General features: G+C 41.6%; 1 protein-coding gene across 1 annotated transcript; it reads right to left on the reverse strand.

The window, feature by feature from the left end:
* Positions 1-668: 668 nt before the first annotated feature.
* Positions 669-3,293, reverse strand: LOC136512026 (V-type proton ATPase 16 kDa proteolipid subunit-like). Its single transcript, XM_066506035.1, has 3 exons — positions 3,055-3,293; positions 2,668-2,953; positions 669-1,074 (listed from the first exon to the last, which is right to left on the reverse strand). Exons 1-3 carry the CDS (start codon positions 3,134-3,136, stop codon positions 942-944), a joined length of 501 nt encoding a protein of 166 aa, XP_066362132.1. The 5' UTR covers positions 3,137-3,293; the 3' UTR covers positions 669-941.
* Between the last annotated feature and the right edge of the window lie 19,532 nt (positions 3,294-22,825).

Genomic DNA, 22,825 nt, shown 5'->3' on the forward strand with positions numbered 1-22,825 from the left:
CAGTTTCTAGAGACAAACAAGAGAATCCCTTAGTCAGAACTCCAAGTGAAACTGATTCCTCCCTGAAAATGTTGCTTCAAGAAACCGAATTCCTAAAAGATTTAGAATAACTTTTAGGCCTCTTTTGGAACACAAGAAACCAAAAAACATAGAAATAAGAAATACATAGAAATTTTGACAGAATGATCATTCATATAGGTCATAGAAAAAATATAAGATTTTTACCAAGAGGTTTGACCAGATGCTAAATTTCCTCCAAAACAACAGTCAAAGAAACAATTTCTATACTCTATTCGTGTGAACCAAAGTCATAAACAATAGCAATTCCTATAAGATTCCCAATCCTATGCTTTTTCTCCATTTTTCCTATGTATAAACAAAATGAGGCCTTAGTCAATAAGACAAGTGTTATATAATGATTTGCTCCAGCCTCCAACCTTAGCTAAATGAGATGTGCACAGATCTACTCTGTCACACAATTTATACTTAATCTTGCACTACATTTAAAAAAAAAGATGTAAAAAATAGCCAGTTAGATCAGCAGGATTTTATGGAAGTAACAAGAAACTATACTAAAATCAATAAAAATTCTCATAAGTGCAATCGTAGTCAGCAATGGCAATATGGCATCACCAACACCCCATGAAACAAGGAAGAACTGCAAACACTAGACATAAACAAAACCAATCCACATTAAAAAAAAAACAAAAAAAAACTAGTCCAGCTTGCTTATTATTCATCACATCCGGGGCTTGCTGCCTATTATTTCAAATAAATACAACAGCACAACTATAAGCGCTAGCTAGGTTTGTCTTCGCAGAATAGTAATATAATATTACAAAGGTGGAACAGGCTCAACATGATCCCGGAGCTAATGTTCACCGAGAAAAGAACACTTTGAATACAATGGCAGATGACTCGTGTGCCATATATCAAGCCTTCTAATCGGCGCGAGATTGGCCAGCACGGGATGAGAGGATGATACCAACGATGAGACCATAAAGAGCAAGAGCTTCTGCGAAGATAAGAATCAGAATCATGCCCACAAACAACTTTGGCTGCTGTGCATTCGCCCTGGAGAGGAGATAATAAATCAGAATAAGATAAGAATGACACCTTGCTGGATATAATTATATAAGGTTTAAGCTGTAGAAAATTTGACTGTGTAAGAGAATATATACCCCTTGATAAAGAAAATCTAGTGCATACTAGCAATAAATAAAATAAACTGCTGTCTATAGCGGCCATACTATTTATGCTCACTCTGAATAAACTTAGTACAAGAGAGCTCTAGAAGTACCAAAAAGCTAAGGTAACAAAAGAAACCAATTAAATTATTTTCCTGGCATTCATTTACAAATATGTTAAAGAAGGTCAACTGGAAATAAGGCAAGGGTGCCAACTTACTGCAAACAAGGGCGAATATGTAGAAAATCTAGAGGCGTAACAAAATGTATTCCCTGATAATAAAATATAGTGGATACAAGCAACAAATAACAGAAACTGGTGGGTACAATGGCATATTATTTGTACTCAACCAGAACTAACTTGGTATAACAGAGCTTCATAAGTACTGAAGCATAACATAGGAACAGAAATGAATAGAAGTGTTTGCATGCCCTTCATTGACGGAACTCATTAAAGCAGGTCAGCTGAGAAAAATCAAGGCAAATTGCTAGTGATGGTATTAGCATACGGAACGGAAGTGTTAGGGATTTCACAACAGAATTTCCTCAAACCCCAACAACCAAAATTACAAAAGGGATCCTTAATGCCACAGGCCCACAGGCCACAGCCCTTTAACAATTTCCTCCCTCCCCATTCCCCAAGTCCAGGGAACATGCCTAGCTCACATGGAGCAGTGTAACAGATGAGTATCTTAAAAACTCCATTCCTTGGAACAGATCGTGAAATGAGATTCACATAGCTGGACTGAAGGAGTGTAAATTGTGAAATTCAAAATCAGAGCTAAAAACAGGTTTGCGAGGTATCAATGAATCCACTGCTATCTCACTATCTACGTAATTTGCATGTTTGAGAGATGCAAAGGAGCTAAAACTGGTAACCTTGCTATATGCAACTACTGAAGCATGCTCAATTCAGTGGAAGTAGTAACATAGCACAAATATTTGGTTCTTTCAGATTCGGGGGCTGCAGCACAGGGCCAAAGATATGCCCTCCAGAAAGGCATAGTATCATGTCACTTGTCACACTCAAAAAATCCTTAAACCGAGAAGCATAGACATAGTTAAATGAAAATAACTCGTCTATAATATATAAGCATCAATCAACCTCATGAAGGTTTGCAAGGTCTCAGTGGATGAGCCACTACCGTACTCTAATTCGCAAGTTAAATGGACACACCACACCAACCTCATGAATGAGCTTTTCTCTTGATTACAATTTCTCTAGGGTCAAAAATGGACAACTTTGATATACATAACTACTGACGTTGAAGTATGCTCAATTCAGAGAAAGTAGCAACACAATGTGAATCTTTGTCTCCTTGAAGTTCAGATGCTGTAGAGCCACGGGGACATAGATATTCCAGGCACAAACAACAGCATAGTAACAGGTCAGGTCCTAGAATGACAAGCATAGCATAGCATAGCTAAATCAACATATAATGACAAAGCATTGCGACTGCAATCAGAGTTAGTACAGCACCTGACTCCGGCGTCTCCGACGATGCCGATGGCCATGCCAGCGGCGAGCCCCGCGAGGCCGCATGCGAGTCCGGAGGAAAGGTGCGCGTAGCCGTCGAAGAGGTAGTAGGACTTGGCCTTGGGGTTGATCCCGGTGGAGATGATGACGGCGATGATGAGGCCGTAGATGCCGAGGACTCCAGCCATGACGACGGGGACGATGGACTTCATGACGAGCTCGGGGCGCATGACGCCCATGGACGCGACGCCGACACCGCTCTTGGCCGTCCCATAGGCGGCGCCCATGCCTAAGCATCAGAGAGAGAGGGTGAGGGCAGGGGGAGTAAGGAATGGATGGATCCCCGCGGGAAAGAGATAGGGACAGAGATCTGATGGGTTGGGTGCTTACAGGAGAAGACGAGCGCGGCGGCGGCGCCGAGGAAGCCGAAGAAGGGCGCCGTCTCGTCGCCGCTGAAGGTGGAGGTCGCCATGGGTGGAGGTGGAGGAGAGGACGGCGCGGGATCTCTTCTTGCGCTCGCCGGAGGAGAGGAGGGACGGGGTCAGGGTCAGGCCACGACGCAGCTTCTTCGCTTCGCTTGGATCTGCTTGCCTCCCCGTTTCTTCGTCTTCTTCTTTCTTGTTTCTGTGGACTGGAATTGCCATGGCCAAGAACAAAAATACAATACAATAATACATCCGTCATGGGCCGAGATTGAGATCCCTCTTTGGACTAGGCCCAGGGCTACATCCGTCACTAATGATGACCTCCCTCTTTGGGCTAGGCCCATGCTCCATGAATGCAGACCGTTTTGGTAGAGAGATTGAGAATATATAGTCCCAAAGCAATGAGATGGTTTTTGTTATACCTGCTGAATCATCTAGACACTCGTTCACAAAAAAAGAAGAAGAATCATCTAGACACTATATATAGAAATCATATGTCAAATGGATAATTTTTTTAAAAAAAGTTGTCTAATTGTGTGTCTTCTCTATTACATCTCTTCACATCTTGGTTTCCATGTAGACATAGTTTCTTGTCTATATGAAAACTATTTTCTCATACCTCTTCTTTAATTTTAAAGTCACATCATAATTTTGCTCAGTTAGCATCCTAACTAATGAATATAGAAACTATTCTATTTTCTAAGGTTTGGAGTGCCCTGAGGGAGAGGGAGGCGTAGAGTCAAACATGCCATGCACGCATGTCAGCACTAAGCTACCTCCATCTCGTGTGGAAGAGACGAAGAGTATGGACTTGTGGTGAACGACGTAATAAAAGTTTTATACATTCTTTTAGGTTAACGGACCATGTGATACTCCTTGGTAAATTTAGGGTTGCTAGTGCGTTTTACTCTTATTTCAATCACATATATGGCCACACCTCACATGTCACTCACTAGCTTGGTGCTCTAAATGAGAAGTGCCTCCCAATGCAAGTGGGTAGCATGGAGCAAAAAAAAAAACCCATGCAAGTCTCCAATACTAGATAGAAGCTATATGCAATATGTTTGTGATAGTGTGTTTTACTTTATCTTGCACATATGTTAATTTTCTTCTAAAACTTTGATCAATATTAAGTTTCACACGCTTTGAACCAAAGGCAAAGCAAGCTAGAATTTGGAAATGATGAAGCATATATATCTAGCTAGCTCCACACCTGCAAGTTAAGCTACGTACGTACTATATATATATGATGATGAACAATCAATCCTAGCTAGCAGCAGACAGTACATTTGAGTTGACGACACAGTACACTAGTACAGTACTGTGTTTTTGCGGTCCCGATGCATGTCGGCTGTTAGTTCATGTGTACGCCCATCGATCGCACATCATATCATATCGTCATGTGGTAGATCTACGTACGGCGGCTGCCATGCACACACACACGCACACCTTTGCTTAGGGCCTGTTTAGTTGCCAAAATTTTTTGCGCAGTATCCATTACATCGAATCTTGCGGCACATGCATGAAGTACTAAATGTAGACGAAAAAAAAACTAATTGTACAGTTAGGTGAGAAATCGCGAGACGAAACTTTCAAACCTAATTAGTCCATAATTAGACACTAATTACTAAATAAAAACGAAACTGCTACGGTAGCCCAAACCCAAAAAATTTTGGATCTAAACACGCCCTTAATTTGCCTTGTGCTTTGGCCGCCAATATGCATGGATGCATTATTACAACCTTAACCAGTAAGCTATATCTTTCTTTTTTAGAGCAACCGCCAGTACAGCAAGCAATCTCGCCCTTTTGAGAGCAACCACACCAGTATATAATAAGCTCCCTATGAGAGGGTGCACTTCTCTTGTAGGTGTGAAAATTCATGGTGAAAATTTGATGATTTTTCAAAATTTTGAGGGTGCATCCGCATCCACAAAGCCACTATGTAGCTTGGACACTGCATATGGCTCGCTACAATTGTATTTATGACCTATATGACGTGGCAAAATATGACCTAATGTCATCTCATTTCCGGAGAGTTTTTATACGGGCAAAAAAAAACAATTATATTGCTTCGTAATTTGTTTATTATACCAGGATATTGCTGTACCGTGTGCTGCATGCAAGTATATTTTGACACGTGTGCCGGCCACAGATAAAAATGTACAGTGCGCAACAGTAATGATTTTTTAGCTCCATCATCAGCTAGTTGAATTTCTGTGTCATCAAGCACGTTTTTTTGGACACGTGTGCTGCGTCTTTTGTACGGCCTCTCCGATGATCCATCATATCCTAGTCCTACTGTCTGTCCCCTGCCTGCTGCTTGCCACTGTTCTCATGCAGTGTCATGCACTGATGGCGTTCTTTCTTCGCCATCACCCACAACCATCATCACACTATATGATGCACTGATGGCCGATCTCATATCGTCCTTAGAAGATTTTGTTTTGCTGTTTGGCCGCACTCATCTGGCCCACCTCAATTCAAATGTATTAGGATGGACTAGATGAAAAATTAACTAATTTTTGTCTCAATCTATTCTAATCCACGTGGATTGAGGATGATATGAATGTAGCATAGTTTAAAGTGCATCCAAATAAGTCATAAAACAAGTCTCTCTAACATATGACTACTTCCTCGGTGCTTATAAATGAATCTGTTGGACGCCGAGGGGTAACTGCTCGACACCTGTGCGCTATGAAAGCACCCCTTTGAGGGGGCAGAGAAGAGAGAGAGAGAGAGAGAGAGAGAGAGAGAGCGAGCGAGCGAGCGAGCACTGCTCCACACACTGCGTGCTGTAGTGATGCCGATGCCAAAAAATATTGGAAGAGATGCAACAACGATGCTTTAGCAAGAAGCGTGAGACATAAACTTGGCTTCATTTTTTTATTGGTTGATAGTAGTAGCGAACCCTGTGCTCAAATGGAGCCAGGGAAAACTCAAGACACTGATGAGATTGTACGTTTTTAAGCTTGCAGATGAGTGATGTGTTGAATATATACCAACACACTTTCGGTTTTTGGCTTTAGTCCCGGCTGGAATTTGGCGCGGAGTAATAGGAGATTCGGTCTCGGTTGGAACCACCGACCGGGACTAGAATCCTCTGCCCAACGAATAGTGCAGCCGACTTTTGCAACAGGGACCTTTAGTTCCAGTTTGTGGTTCAAACCGGGATTAAACGTTGCCTTTCAATCCCGGTTGGAACCACCAACCGGGACCAAAGGTCCTGCTGGCCTTTTATCTCGGGTTTTGGCTCCAACCGGGACTATAGGTTGATTCTTTAGTCCCGATAAGCTCCACCAACCGAGACTAAAGGTCCCCACTTATATATACCCACTTCCATTGTTCCCCTAGCCCGAGACACACCGGTCAAATCTTGGTCTTTGCTTATTGTTCATCCGTGTGCATTCATGTTCTTGCTTGGGGGAGCAAGTTCTTGCTCTCGGCCGCCGGCTTCATCTTCAATCTTCTAAAGGTTAGCAACTTCATCTTCTAATCTTTCATTGCTAATAATATAGATCGTTTCATAATTTAGTAATAAGCATATACATATTCAAATATGTGGTTTTTTAGATTAGAAATAATAATGATGGATTTTATTTTTATTTATACACCATTTCTACATAACCTTAAACATTTATTGTTTTCTAGATCTTTGTTAGCAACATTATTTCTCGATGAGAGTTAATAATCGTTAAAAAAATTATGTGCAAAATGTTTAAGTTTACTTGACATGCATATATATATATATATATATGCTATTTGGAGGCTGTGGCTTCAAATAGCTAATGGAGAGCCCCAGCCAGCCACCTCACCTAGCCCAACCATCCAGGTCCACTCAACTGATGCACACGCGCAGGTGGGAGACCATGTGGACCCAGTTGATTCGGATGCATAAAATTCCGTATCAGGAAAGTTTTTATCACGATATTGTATAGAAATTAGTATTTGGATAATTTAAAATTAATTCGTCACCGCATAGAAATCTTCCGCGCGAGCAGGACTCCCAGCTGACACAACCTGACAAAGCTGACGCATGTATGCATGCACGCCTCCAATATAATCTCTTTTGTTTTTTCATTATAATTCCTCAACGAAGCATCCGATTCAAAAATGGTTTTCACCATTGAACTCCTGACATTTTTATGCACGATTCAAGATCCATTATGAATATTTTATTGAAAAAAAATTAAAATTCATAAATTTGAATCATGGCATGTGATGGACGATTGGATGCATAGAAATAATGGTCAAGATGCGCAAAAAAGTTTTTACGTTGACGTTGCATAGAAATTAGTAGTTGGATGTATAAAAATTAACTTTCTTATCGTGTAAAAACCTCTTCGCGAGACGGACGTTCCACATGACACAACCGTGATTGCCTCCACCAACATAATGCTTCCCACTATGGGAGTGTACAATTAACATAGGAACAATACATAAACATGGAGATGGCAAGCGTAAAACATGGAGACCATCTCGTCTTCTCCAAAATTTGAAATTAGAAACATGACACGTGATATCCGATTGGATGTATAGAATCAATGGTCAAGATGCGCAAAAAAGTTTTGGGCGCCGACGTTGCATAGAAATTAGTCATTGGATGGATAAAAATTAAATTTGTTACCGTCTAAAAACCTCTCCATGAGATGGACATTCAACCTGCACAACTGTAATTGCCTCCAACAACATCATACTTCTCACTATGCGGCTGAATAATTAACATGGAACAATGCATAAAACTGTAACACCCTAAAATTTGTCTCTTTTGGAAATAGAGCTAAAATGATTAAATTTGGAATTTTGTGTTCATTAAAACATAGGAAATAAAAATTTTCATGAAATTAAAATTTAATATAAGGTTTAGAAACGTGGATGTGCATTCATGCCGGTATATTTGATTTGTTGATTGAGGGATTTTGAATAAAATTCAAAATGGCTTGAGTTGCTTTGAAGTAAAAGAAAAGAAAATTTAAAAATAAAAGAATTTAAAAAGTTGCAAAAATTATTTTTGAAAACTTACTAAAATTTGCTCACTTTTATTTAGAATTGAAAAGTATATTCAAAACTTTATTTGAAGTTGCACTTGGTTTACATTTGAATTTGTTTTTTTTAAAACAAACTAGAAAAAGATTTGGAAAAAGAAAAAAAGAAGAAAACCCTCTCTCCTCCCCTCTCTTCCTTTCGGCCTGCATGGCCCAGTCTGTTTTTTTTCTCTTCTCCGCGCGGACCATCTTCTCTCTGTGCCGGCCCAGCAACGCCCGCGACCCACCCCGCGCGCCAGCCCAAACCGCGCTGACGCCGCGCGCTCTCCTCTATCATCGACCGCCTGGGCCCGCCTGTCAGCTTCGTCCTTCTTCCCCGTGGCGTATCCTGCCTGGACTCATCGCTGCCGTCAGCCGGGAGTCCCACGTCGCCCCGTGCCGTTTCCTAGCGCCGCAAGTCCCTCCGCTCCTTAAATAGCGAGCCGATGTCCGCCTCTACCTACCCCGCGCCTTATCTCGCTCAACTCTCGCCCTGAGCCAGCCTAGCGCCGTCGCTCGGATCCGCCGTGTGGAGCTCGACGCCGCCGAGTCGCCTCCGTGCCTTCTCCGCCGCCATGATCAGCCGTAGTAAGTTCGCCTCGACCTCCTCTCCTCTCCCGTGTTATTCCCGTCGAAAACCGTGCTCGGTAGGCCAAAAACAGTGAGCTCCGCCGCTCCAGCAATGGCGCCGCCATCGCCAGGTTCACCGGCGGTCTTGTCCGGCCGGCAGCCTCCTCCCTCTTCCTCCCCGGTCGAATCCTGGCCGACCAGATCTGATCCAACGGTCTCAATCGCTAGACACCCCTTCGCTGTTCTTTTTGCTAAAGAGCCCTTATAAGTATTTAAGTCTTAACCCGCGGTCCATTACGTCTTTCCTGACTTCGTTTTCTTCTTTTGAAAGTGTATTTTATTTCGGTTGAATTGAAAATACGTTTTCACCTATTTACAGATTTGCCACTAATTTTGTTTTAGTCATAACTTCTCCGTTTTAACTCCGATTTGATCTGTTCAACTTGCGTTAGGTTCGTATTTGCGTTGTCTACATGTTTATACCATTGTTAGATATGTTTTCAACTTTTAAAATTTGAGGATAAGTTTAATCTATTATTTTATTAAAGAAAATCTTGTTTAAATCATATCTTCTATGTTTTAACTCCGTTTTAGCCTGTTCAAGTTGCGTTAGATTCATAGCAACGAGATCTATGTGTTAGTAACAGTGTTTACCATGTCACTATTTCTAGAATTTCATGGTTTAAATTCTAATTTGAATAATAATTATGCAACTGGGTTTTATAAATAAAATATGATTTGTTTTACTTTAGTATTATAATTCAAACTTAAATTTGACTTAAATTATATTATCTATACAATATCTTATATATGTTTTTATATAAATAAAACACATGAAGCTAATAGTTTTATGAGCAGATCTCTTGGTAGTTGTATCTTTTTAACCGTAGCTCCGATTAGAGTGCTTTTTCGCGTCTGTGTGTTCATAGCGAGACATTGATTCATTTTACAAACTTTTCATCTTGATTTTATGTTTGGTGTACTATTATAATTTAGATCTATTGTTTGCTTCGTGTATGATTGTATGGATGCTTGTGTGGTGATATATGGTTCAGTCAATCGGTGAGGTTTACGTGGTGATTAAGAAGCTGTTCTCTGAAGACTAGAAGCTGAGAATTGGAAGTAGAAGATTGAAAGTTGAATACTAAAGGCTTTTGAGCGTATTGCTTTAGGGGGAAAGCAAGTTAAGGCAAGTATAGCATGGGACCACCCTTGTTACCTATTCACCTTTAATCATTTAATTCATACTGCATGTGTCTACCTTGACTACCACTAAGGATTTCCTAGTATTTTGTTACCCTATACCTTGATTCCTATGGGGTATTGCATTGGGTAGCTTTGCTAGTGCTCAACTACAACCATGATCTTGTAACTTGACTAATGTAATATGCAATAAACATTAAAAGATGCTTTTTAGCAACATGGAATAAGGTGGCTAGAGCATTGGGCTATTTTTATGGTGCTCTAGATTCCTCTCCCTAAGGACTTATCTGTAAGTGATTATCCAGGACTTACAGTACAGCTGTGAGGGCTATATGGCTCTAGCTTTAGCTCAAGGTGAGAACCTTTTCTAGCTTGTTAGTGGTTACCTTTATTGGCATAAGAATGGCTTGACGAATCGGGTATAGGGCGGCCTCTATCCCCTTATGTATAGGCTGTGTGTCATTGTACTATCGGGAAGGGAGGCTCTACATCTGTTTGCCGAGTGAATCTAATGGCACTAACTTATTAGACAAACCTTTGAAAGGCTTCATAGTGAACCCCGCCGACCTTCCTTGGTAGTGGGTCAAGAGGGTAAATCACGACTCACAGTGAAAGTGTATAACCTCTACAGAGTGTAAAACTAGTATATCAGCCGTTCTCACGGTCACAAGCAGCCTTAGAACCCTTACGGAATAGATGATGAACACTAATGATATGGATGATGAAGATGCTCACTAATTTTTATTTGTTTATGCTATTCATTATTTATGTTTACCTGATCATGTGTTTACATGGGCTTGTGGATAAACTTGTTGCTACTCCTATGCTAAAATTGTGACAATTAAAAGCTAATCGTAGTTAACCAGTGTCAACCTTTTGAGCCTCATGAACCCCATGTTATATTTGTTGAGTACGACATGTACTTACGCTTGCTTTACTTTTTAAATATTTGGATAAAAATCCTAGATGAGTACCAGATTGCTAGAGATTGGAGGAATTAGGCTTGTGATCAACCAGTCAGTTGTCTCTGTGAATTTGGAGTCTTTACCTAAAGATCGGAGTTATCTTTCCACTATCTATACTCTGAGGTTATATTCTTTATACTAATACGTTATGTATTTAAGCATTGTCTTTTGATATTACCCTTATTTATAGCTATATGTGAGATTTGACTTTCTGGGCTCACATATGGTGTGTATCTGATTTTGTCCTTAAAATCGGGTGCTACAAGAACATGGAGAACGTAAGCGTAAAACATGAAGACGATCTCGTCTTCTCCAAAATTTGAAATTTGAATGAAGGTACGTGATGGCCAATTGGTTGCATAGAATCAATGGTTAAGATGCGCAGAAAAGTTTTTAGCACCGATGTTGCATATAAATTAGTGGTTAGATGAATAAAAATTAATTTTGTTACTGCATAAAATCCTCTCCGCGAATTGGACATTTCACTAGACACAACCATGATTGCCTCCACCAACATCATGCTTCCCACTATGGGGGCGTATAATTAGCATTGGAACAATGCATAGAATATGAAGACCGCAAGCATAAAACATGGAGACAATCTCATCTTCTCCAAAATTTAAAATTTGAATCATGGCACGTGAAGGCTGATTGGATGCATAGAATCAATGGTCAAGATGCGCAGAAAAGTATTTAGCGTCGACATTACATAGAAATTAGTGGTTGGATGAATAAAAACTAATTTTGTTACCATGTAAAACCTCTCCATCAGATGGATATTCCACTTGACACAACCATGATTGCCTCCAACAACATCATGCTTTCCACTACGGGGGTGTATAATTAACACAAGAATAGTGTATAGAACATGGTGACCGCAAGCGTAAAACATGAAGATGATCTTGTCTTTTAAAATTTTTGAAATTTGAATCATGGCATGTGATGGTCGATTGGATGCATAGAATCACTAGTCAACATGCGCAGAAAAGTTTTTAGCGCCGACCGTTGCATAAAAATTAGTGGTTGGATGAATAAGAATTAATTTTGTTACTACATAAAAACCTCTGCACAAGATGGACGTTTCACTTGACACAATCGTGATTGCCTCCACCAACTTCATGCTTCCCACTATGGGATGCATAATTAACAGGGGACAATGCATACAACCCTCATAAAACCCTCCCCTCGGGGTATTATTGTTTTGAAAACCGTTTCTTGCACCCACCCACACCATGCTTTTCCACTGTGGGTGTATAACTAACATAGAAATGTTTTTGACGCTGACATTGCGTAGAAATTAATTGTTCGATGAATATAAATTAATTTTGGTGCTGCATAAAAAACTGCTCTAACAATGTATAGAAATTATGAAAGAACATTATAAAGAATTGTAGAGCAACAATGTATACTAAGTTATAGTTTAGCCTTGTATAGAAACTTATACATGCAAGTATATGAACACAAAATCAACAAACAAAGCAATGAATATAAATTCCACTACGTGTGGAAACCTATGCAACTAAGCATAGAAAATCATCCAACATCTTCGAAAAATCATAGTTTCACCATGCATAAAAACCTATGCTTGCAAGAAAAAAACCAAAGTTGCCCAATCCGCTAGGTAGCGAGCCAATGCGACACAGTCACCGTCGGCGTGGCCACTGCGATGCAGTAGTAGTCCCCGTGGCCACCGTGACCCTGTCGTCCGTCTTTAGAGCATTTAGCTGGCCGTGGACGCAAGCCGTCCCCAGACCCGTGGGCCTGCCATCACCTCTGGACCCAGTGGCCTCACTACTCGTCACGTAGAGGGGGAGCCAGGGCGCTGTCGCTCCCTGTCGCTAGATCCGATGGCACATGTAAGCTCCTCACCTGCCTAGATCCCATCGCCATACACGTGGCCAAGCTTGTAGTCATCCTCATTGTGCCCCATCACCGTCAACATGATCAAGCTCATAGCTGCCCCACTACGTGCCTGCTGACGCTGTCCCCTTCACCAGATCTGCCATTGTCGCTCCTCGTCAGCCGTGCGCTACCGCCGTAGCCGTAGCCGTACCCGCGCATGGCCATGAGCTCCTATGTGCCCTCGCCACTAGAGGAGGGTCGTACCACTGTAGGACGGGGGAGGGGCGAGGGGTCACGCCTTCACCAGTGGGGCAGGGGAGGGTAGGGCGTGGCCACGATGCCGCCAGTCGGGCGAGGGTGTGGGGCCACGTTATCGCTGGTCGGGGAGGGGTGAGCCGTGCTCCAAGGGTGGGCGCAGCGGGGGGCAGTGGGTGACGGCCACCACCGTGCGCCCACCAATGTTGTCCCCTTCACCAGATGTGTTGCCGCCACTCCTCGTCAACCGCGTGCTGCCATCGCAGCCCGCCGTACCCATACCCACACGCGGCCATGAGCTCCTGTGTGCCCTCATCGCTTGAGGAGGGTCACACCACCGTAGGTCAGGGGAGGGGCAAGGGGTCGCTCCATCGCTTGTGGGGGAAGAGAGAAGAGGGGCATGGCCATGATGCCGCCGGTCGGGGGAGGGTGCGGGGCCGCGTTGCCGCTGGTCGTGGAGCGACGAGCCGCGCTCCAGGGGTAGGCGTGGTGGGGAGCAGTGGGTGACGCCCACCACCACACGCCCATCGACGCCATCCCCTTCACCAGATCTACCACCGCCGCTCCTCATCAGTCGCGCGTTGCCGTCGTAGCCTATCGTAGCCGTACTCGCATGCGGCCGTGAGCTCTAGTGCGCCCTCACCGCTGGAGTAGGGTTGCATCGTCGTAGGTCGGGGAGGGGCGAGGGGTCGTGCCATCGCTGGTGGGGGAGGGGAGGGGCATGGCTGCGACGCCACTGGTTGGGGGAGGGCGTGGGGCCGCGTTGCCGCTAGTCACGGAGGGGCGATGCGAGCTCCAAGGGTGGGCGTGTCAAGGGGCAGTGGGTGACAACATGGGTGGATTTGGCGGGGATTAGGGTTTGGGGTAATACATATATAGGGTGTAGGCAGGTCGAGCCTGGTGGGCCAACGGGCTGGTGGTCTGGCTTGGTTGGGCTAGTGGGGAGCTGGTTTGGTGGAACTAGACCAACCAGTTAGGTTAGGGCTTCCTGTAACTATTGGAAGCCCTAAGCTCCCAATATCATAAATATATATATATCTTGATAATTTATTTTTATATATTTCTCTAATATATATTGTTGCATGGTATATTTATATAGGGGTTCTATATTTATTGGGATGTTTTTTTAGTTTTTTACATTATGATGAATGGTGGCAGACTTCCCCAGCCACAGAAACTAGGTTTCCACCATGGTGATCTTCCATTTGCGCCATCGCCAGATAGGGCTGTTCCATGTCACCTAGAACCATCAATAGTATAGAATATTTTAAGTTTTGCGTGCTAATATAATTTTTGCATATGTACATTTATTCATAACATGATTGTTGCATATGTCACAAACTATAAAACCGGTCAAGTGGCTGGAAGCAGCACTATGGCTACTCGAGGTGTGGGACTTCTTTTCGAGATGACGACAAGTGAGGCCATGAATGATGAAGGAGGCGAGTTATGGACATGCAGCCTTGCCTTCCACATCCCCATTAGGTACAATAATGAGGTGCGCTAGGATATCGTACAGACTGGACAATAGTCACCGACCAAGATATGCGCCCAAATCGATGTCGTGCTGCTTTCTTTGTAGACAATTGAGTAAATTGGCTACCGTATGCATGATTTCTCGTCCTTAATGATGAAAGCTTTACGTGAGCATAGTCTGGCATGCGACGTTCAACCATATGGATGTGGTACGTCGTGTATGATATGAGAGTAATGCTTATTTATTCTTATTATTATATGAGCGCTTCCTGATATTTTTTATTTATCCGCTTGCAGGTTTTGCTCTATGATTTCACGTATGCTACATGTGGCTTGCAGCCCATTCTCACGCAAGCTCTTAAGCAACTAGGGTATGCCTAGAACTTCATGGAAGCGATGGGCCAGAGGACGACAGCTGGCATCCAGTATTGCATGAGATTTAGGCAGAACCTGGCCATCGATAGTCTGTCAGTAGGCTACATCTATGGGATGCCATGTCCTCGGCGTTGTGAGGCAATGGAGAGTGTTGTAGTGCGGGCCTTGTATTACATAGACAATGACTATGGTTACACAATACAAGATATATGCTACTGGTAGTGGAGACAGGCTAGAGTTGCAGCGGGTTTGTACAATCCATGTGTTAGTTAGGTTTATTTGTACAATGTTGTTTAATTAGGTTTATTCGAACGGTTATGTTTAATTTGGTTTATTTGTATAGATATTTTAATTATATTTGTATACAAGTTAATTATGTTCATTAGGTTTATTTGTATGAATATTATAATTATGTTTGTATGGATTGAAATTTAACTCGTGCAGGATTGAAATGCATATATAAATAAAAAAAATTAGAGAAACAACCAATACAAAAGTTGTAGATCTCGAAAAGTTATACAACTTTGTAGTTGACAACTTTTTCATGTGAAGTCATCTTGTCAAGGAAAACTATGTCTCGAAATTCTGTTTGAAATTAAATTTTTAAAGAAGTTTGATTTCTCTTTTTAATCTCTGGCTAAAACTTGTAACTAGTCTTTCTCCATGATACTAATTTCAAACTTGATGATTTTTTCCTAAAATTTTCTAAATTCATGGTCTATCAATTTATTGTGTTCTTACGGTTTTCATTTTGGTCATCTTTTCATGTAAATTTATTTTATCAATTCAAAATTTGATTCTAAAAAATGGCAACTTCAAACAACATTTTGTAGAAGTAAATGAATTCATCTGGGAAATTCATAAATATAAAAGTTGTATAACTGATTAAGGTTTATAACTTTTATTTTGGTCATTTCTTCGTCCGACAAAGTGGTAGTGTACATTGTTCACAAATTTATAGTAATATGTAAATTTGTGAACAATGTACACTACCACTTTGCCAGATAAAGAAATGACTAAAATAAAAGTTGTAGATCTCGAAAAGTTACACAACTTTGTAGTTGAAAACTTTTTTATTTAAAATCATTTTATCAAGAAAAACTATGTTTGAATTTCTAAAATTTGAAAATTAAAATTTTAAAATGTCCTCCAATGGAGAAATGACCAAAACACTCTAAAAAGTTATGCATCTTGAAAAGTTATGCAACTTTGTAGTTGATAACTTTTCATTTGAAATCATCTTGTCAAGGAAAACTATGTTTGAATTTCTTAGATTTGAAATTTGAATTTTTAAAATCTAATTATAATTTATAGCATATGTTATTAAACATTAAAAGGATATGAAAGCAATTTTATATTGCAATTTTTGAGCTATATTTTTTACTATGCAATTTCTAATTTTCAGCCTATTTATGCTAAAGGATATGTTAAAAACTATTGCATGGGCAAGAAACGAAACTACCGGTGTAGGCAGCAGTTTCGCCGCGCGCCAAAATCTGGCTTTAGTCCCGGGTTGGGCCACCAACCTGGGCTAAAAGTTCTTTAGTCCTGACCTTTAGTCCCAGGTTGGACCACAAACTAGGACTATAGGGTTCTACCGTATATATACGAGTGTTCTTTCGTCTTCCTCCCTGAAATTTCACTCACCGCCGCTGTCGCGCCGCGCTTCTTCTATCCCCCAGGCCATAGTCCGCGCCCTCGCCATCATCCGTGCCTCGCCGTCGTCCGCGCCTGTGCCCTTGCCATTGCCCTCATCGTCGTTCGTGCCCGTGCCCTCGCCGTCGTTCACGTAGTTGCCCTTGCCCTCGCCGTTGTCTGCGCCCGCTCTTCCATCCTCGTCAGCGCCTCACTGTTGTCCTCACCCATGCCATCGTCCTCGCCCTCATCTCTGGCGGCGCCTTCGTCTTTGGCCTCGCCTTAGTCTTCGACCTTGCGCGCCCTCGCTCCAACCACATTGATCTCATCCCTTCCTGCTATGTGAAACCGAGCACTCAACCATGAAAACTATATATATTTTGATATAAATTTGCTTTAGTGATATATATTTTGATATATCAATTTTGATATATATGTGGACAGATGCTAAATTTTGATACATAGGGTTTATTGATGTGAATTTTGGTATATATAGACTTATAAAAAAATTGACTTATGTGAATACTTATATGAATTTTGGTATATGATAAATATTAACTACAGTGATTTGAATTTTGATATATAGGGTTTAGTCATGTGAATTTTGATATTTGTAGACTTATGAAAAAAATTTACTTTAGTGATATACATTTTGGTATATGATAAATATTGACTACAGTGATATGATTTTTTATATATAGGGTTTAGTGATGTGAATTTTGATATTTGTAGACTTATGAAAAAATGACTTTAGTGATATGCATTTTGGTATATGATAAATATTGACTACAATGATATGATTTTTGATATATAGGGTTTAGTGATGTGAATTTTGATATTTGTGGACTTATGAAAAAAAATTGACTTTAGTGATATACATTTTCATGTATGAAAAATATTGTCTCCAGTGATATGATTTTTTATATATTGACTTTAGTGAGAAGAGATGGCTAGGCGTAATCGTCTCCCTCAGCCGAAAGTTATAGGTTTCCGCGGCTATGTAAAGTGGATGGGATTCGATCCAGTGTTGCTGGATATACCGTTTAATCATCCAAGCATAGTAAGCAACTCTATATGTTTCCAATAAATTAATGTGTCAAATACGCTTGTATAAATATATTTTTTGATATGTATATATATGTGATTCTTAAATGTACCATATGTAATTGACCTAATCATTTAGTTTAAAGAGACACTCTCAAATTTTGGGGTTCAGGAATTGGTTGTTCAGACCTTTCATGTAGATAATGGTCCATTAATCCAATGTCGAATTGGCTTTTTCCATCGCCGCTAGGATGGGTAGAGGTGTTGTACAAATCTCAGAGATGGGAATAAAGGCACCCCAATAGACTGTTGCACAAAAATATGCTGTCATTGCATGTGTTACTAAGCTTACGAATATTAGGTACACCTTGCCTACACTATCCTCCGTGCTGATACAAGCTATAAATGCGGACGTGCGTCATGATGTTGAGGACTTTTGTGCAAGCATTGCTCGAAATAACCGAAATGATGTGGTAAAGTCGAAGTCGAACTCATAGCTTATATCTGGATTTGTTGTTATATGTTGCAAATATTGGTTCTCATAACCTTTTTTCTGCCAACATTTACAGGTTGAGGACTATGATTTAAGCTACAAAGGGTGCAGTTTTGAAGCCATTCTAAACCAGACAATGTATCAATTGGGTTATGATTGGAAATATGCTCATGAATGGTCAACACTCACTACGGAAGGATTTCAGGCAAAGCTGCATGAGACTAAGAGGGGAGACCCACCGACTTCTCGAGCATCGTTAAACCTTGTTAGTAGACCCTACGCTCGTGTTGTAAAGCAAGGGAGAGTGCACTGGTTAATGCGTTGGTCTTCATCAATGATGTTTTTGGATACCACATCGGTGACCTACACTTCACCGAATTGAAAATACGAGAAAGTCAACTTCATTAGGTAGTAGTGGTGACATACTTTGTTTGCATGAACTTTGGAGAGTACTTGGACATGTAGTGTGTAATGACTTGGTTTAAATTTATTATGGTTTGTATGAAATTTGATTGTGGGATGGATGATCATTGTAATATATATACAACATCTTACTTAATTAGTTTCACTCTTAATATGTGCGTACAATATTCAATGCAAAAAAACTATAAAAGAAAAGAAAAAGAAAAAAAAAGAAAAAAAAGAGACATTCAATCTAGAACTGGAGGTCTAATACGTGGCAGCGCCTAGGGTCCGGGCTAGAGCCGCCTTTATTACCTGTTGGTATTACTAATCGGGACTAGAAGTCCCAAATCAATCCCGGCTGAGGGGACTGGGACTAAAGGACGGGCATTTAGTCCTGGATTGGTAATCCTGGTCGGGATTGCTACCCAGTCTTGCACTAGTGAATGTACGCTAGTGCGGGGCCCGCGCAAACGTGTTGGGTTGCTGAGCCTTGGGTCTGCCACCTGGTTGATAGGGTCAACAAAATGTAAACAAGTGATGCTTAATTAACGATGTAGTACAGCAAGATCGATGACAACTTCTTTCTACTAGCTAGGATCTGATATTTTTCTAGCATTACTGTACACTTAGGCCTTGATTGGATCAAAGGAATTTTAAAGGAAATTCATAGGAATCCATTCCTTTGGAAAGGTTTCTAGAAATGCTGTTTGGAATGAAGGAAACTTCAATAGTAAAACAAAGAAAAGTTTCCTGCCTCCATTCATTTCTCGAGAAACAAAACATCCAGTCCAAACCAATGGATTCACGAAGACCGAGACAGCAAGAGAAGAGAAACAAAAAATAATGTTACTTTCTTCGTTTTTCTGTATTATGGATTCCTACGTTCCAAACACCCTTTCTAGTTATTTTCTGCATTTTTCCTTTCCTCTGTTTTACCACTACGTAGTGTGGAAGGCCTAGATGATGACGGTGTCAATGGTTTAGTTCCTTCTATGTTGCATCATTGCTCTAGCTGCTATACCAATGGGCTTACCCTTCTTAGCTTCCATGTGGCTAAGGTTCTGTTAGGATCAGGTAAACTTTATGGTTTAGAGATGAGCTAGGAAAACGCCATGGCTATGCAACCTAAATCTAGAGATCTACTATTTACCAGTGATGGCAGTACCATCTAATTAATATGTATTTAATTTCTTGGACATATATAACCTCAAGATGTGGACCCTGATCCTACTATAGCTATAGCTATTGCATGCAGTAGTCTTTTGTACAGTGAACCCATGAATATATATGCTACTGAGATACTTATTATTTATCAAGTGAAAAATAAAGTGCACTCCATCAATTAATATCATCGAGGCCAATAATAGCCCTTCTTTTATTTTTTTGACGGGGATAGGATATTGTACATGCTGGATGCATATATACATGCATGTACTTAAAACGTGCGGTATATCATCAACAGCCAAAGAACCAAAGTACATACCGCTTTTTTCTCTTTTCGAAACGTGGACCTGCCTGCCTATCGGTATGAATGCATATACTTACACACGAGTAGTACTATTTTCCGGCGCACATGCGGCATACAATACGTGTGTAGTGTAGGCTTTATTACTTTACATTGCTTGGTTGGACAACATACAGGTGTAACTGAAAACATCCACATCGATCGCGCGCCGGCCACAACAGTATTTGCACGAGCGAGCCATATATATCAGTGAGAGATGGTTGCATTGTGTACGTGTGCACATCTAATCTAACTTTTATATAAAGCGTAGATCGATGGTGAAATGGGTACACATCATACAACGACACTTTTCACTAAAGTTGTGTGACCACACAATAACGGTACAGGGCTACAATAGTATTATGGGTTCACCGGCCAATTGCTGTACAGTGTACTGCACAAACGTTTTTTCTTCCTTTCGAAATCGATAGGATTAGGCTTTAATCTCCGGCCACAACGTGGCGGCCTAACATCCTCACATCCCTCTGTACACGGAAGGTACGGTACCAATTTCTCTCCTAAATATCCGTATTACTCGTCCACTTTTCTTTCTTGTTCACCCGGTATCGCTCGCTTCGACTTCCTGCTCATCACCCGGCGCTGGCCACCCTCTCCACTGCGCCCTACCGAAGGTGTTAGCCTTCCTGGGCCTGTGGAGCCCAATATGCCTGCTCCCCCCTCTGTCTCACACTCCCTTCTCTCGTCGCGCTGCTCTCCCTCCGTCTCTGGTTGCTGCTCGCACGCGCGGACAGGGCCGATCGAGCCTGAAGCTCTCCAGTCGCTGTTTCTCCCTTTCCTTCTGGACCCCTCGCGCCCCACTCCTAGCTCCACCAACGCCGCCTTAGGCTCGTAGTTCCCCCTGTGCATGCTCGCTGAGCAAGTCCTGCCGCTCAGCTCCCCCCCTCCCGGTCCCTTTTTCCTGCTCGTCGCCGCCATAGGACAGTAACCGTGGTGAGCCGTCCCTGGTGGCCCTCCACCTAGCCAGCCACGCTACCTCATCATCCGCCTCACCTTCCTCCCTCTCCTGCAAGCGCTCGCCAGGGTAGATATCTGCCAGCACATTGCCGGCGCTAGTGCCGCCCTCTGACATGCTACTGGTATGCGTGGCCGGTCCTACACCGAGCCTCCATTCGTCCAAGTAGCAAGTGGATGTTGTGCTTGAAAGCGAATGTTGCAAGAGTAAGTTTCGAGTGTTTCAGATATTTCAGAGGTATGTTGCAAGTGTTTCTTATGGATGTTGCAAAAGTAGATCGGGATGTTTCATATGTTGCAATGGTTATACACGTATGTTGCAAGCGTCTGTTCCAAATGTTTTATATGTTTTTCAAACGTATGTTATAAGTCCGTTTATCTGGATGTTGTATATGTTTCACACAAACGTTGCAAGTGTTTTATGTGGATGTTGCATATGTTTTTCAATGGCTTTTTAAGTGTTTTCAGTTGTGTTTTGCAAGTGTTTCAGTCGCATATTTTAAGTGTTTCAAACGCATGTTTCAAGTGTTTTATCTATCTTCACACGTATATATGTTGCAAATGTTTCCAAAACAGATCGAGTGTTGCTGTTGGGGACCCACTTTCCGCAACAGGCTCTGAGCGGGGGAAGCAGAGGGGGCGTGAGCGGTCTCCGTGTGGGGTTAGGAGGCGCATGCGATGTCTGGATGGCGTGGGCCCCCACGTGGGCGCGCGAAACAGAGTGCAAGCGCGGGCGTCGGTGCGCTACCTCTTCTGTTTTTTTATAACTTGTACAAACGACGTTGATAGATGCATCCATCATATCACCGGAGCTAGCTTGCCACGTACACACACACATATGCAAAGCTTAATAAACTTCCTTTTACTTTGTTTTATTATATATAAGAAAATATCTTATACTATATATGTACTTTTCCATACTCAGTGTGGGTGTTTTCTTGTCACAAATTAAGCGCCTATATATATTGTACCGTGCTTTTTTGACATTTATTATTTTCTATATATGTAAGAGCAAGAAGCTTCACATTCATTGCAAAAATAAAATTAAAGAAGCTTCTTTACATATATATAAGCTGCACCTCTATTTCTCATCACATAAAAGACAGCACAGTCCCTGCATGGTGATACACCGAATTAAAGAGAGCACACCAACCCTGTGGCCTTGTAGACACGTGTTTAACATGCTTCCATTGCTCTACCAGTTCCACTACTTTATGTTTAGCTAGGCCACAGATCTGAGATCTATCATAGATCTAATTGGAGCCCTACCAAATAGGACACCTTCTAGTACATTTTCTTCGAGCTAGGAAAATATAGCTCCAACTCTAGATCTGTATAGCTCCCTTCTCAAACCTGAGCCCCTATCTCCCCAAACATCGCTACCTGAAGCTCTGCCTCCTCGGTCGAATAATCTCCAACACCGTGAACTTCACCTCCCATAGCACCACATCTCTAAGCTCTACCATATGAATCCTCATTCATCACTACCTCATGTGTAAAGGTGCGGTCCTAGAAAGGATGGCAACGGGGTGGTTTCGGGTCGGATATCCGCATGTTTCGGGTCTTGCGGGTTCAGGTTCGGGGATGATTTCTCACCCACGGTTTTCGGGTTCGGGGCCCCGAAACCAATCGGGTTCGGTTTCAGGTTTGGTTTTCCACCCGTGGATATCCAATGGATATCCGAAATAAATCATTTGGAATTAAAACTCATGTTTTATAATATGCTAATAATAACTTATTTACTTATATTATTAAATTTATTCTAAGTTGACTCATGAAAATATTTATTATTTGTTGCCTCTTGTTTATACATGTGAATATGTGTATATATATCATGCATATGTTTATAGAAAGTCCTTATTTCTCTTACTATGTTGCCATACAAAGTGGGTTCCGGGTACCCATTCGGGATTCAGGTATCCGTGGGTTCGGTTTTGGGGACGGATTATCACCCGAATCGATGTTCGGTGCGGT

This window comes from Miscanthus floridulus, chromosome 16 (genome assembly GCF_019320115.1).
Source record: "Miscanthus floridulus cultivar M001 chromosome 16, ASM1932011v1, whole genome shotgun sequence".
NCBI lineage: Eukaryota > Viridiplantae > Streptophyta > Magnoliopsida > Poales > Poaceae > Miscanthus > Miscanthus floridulus.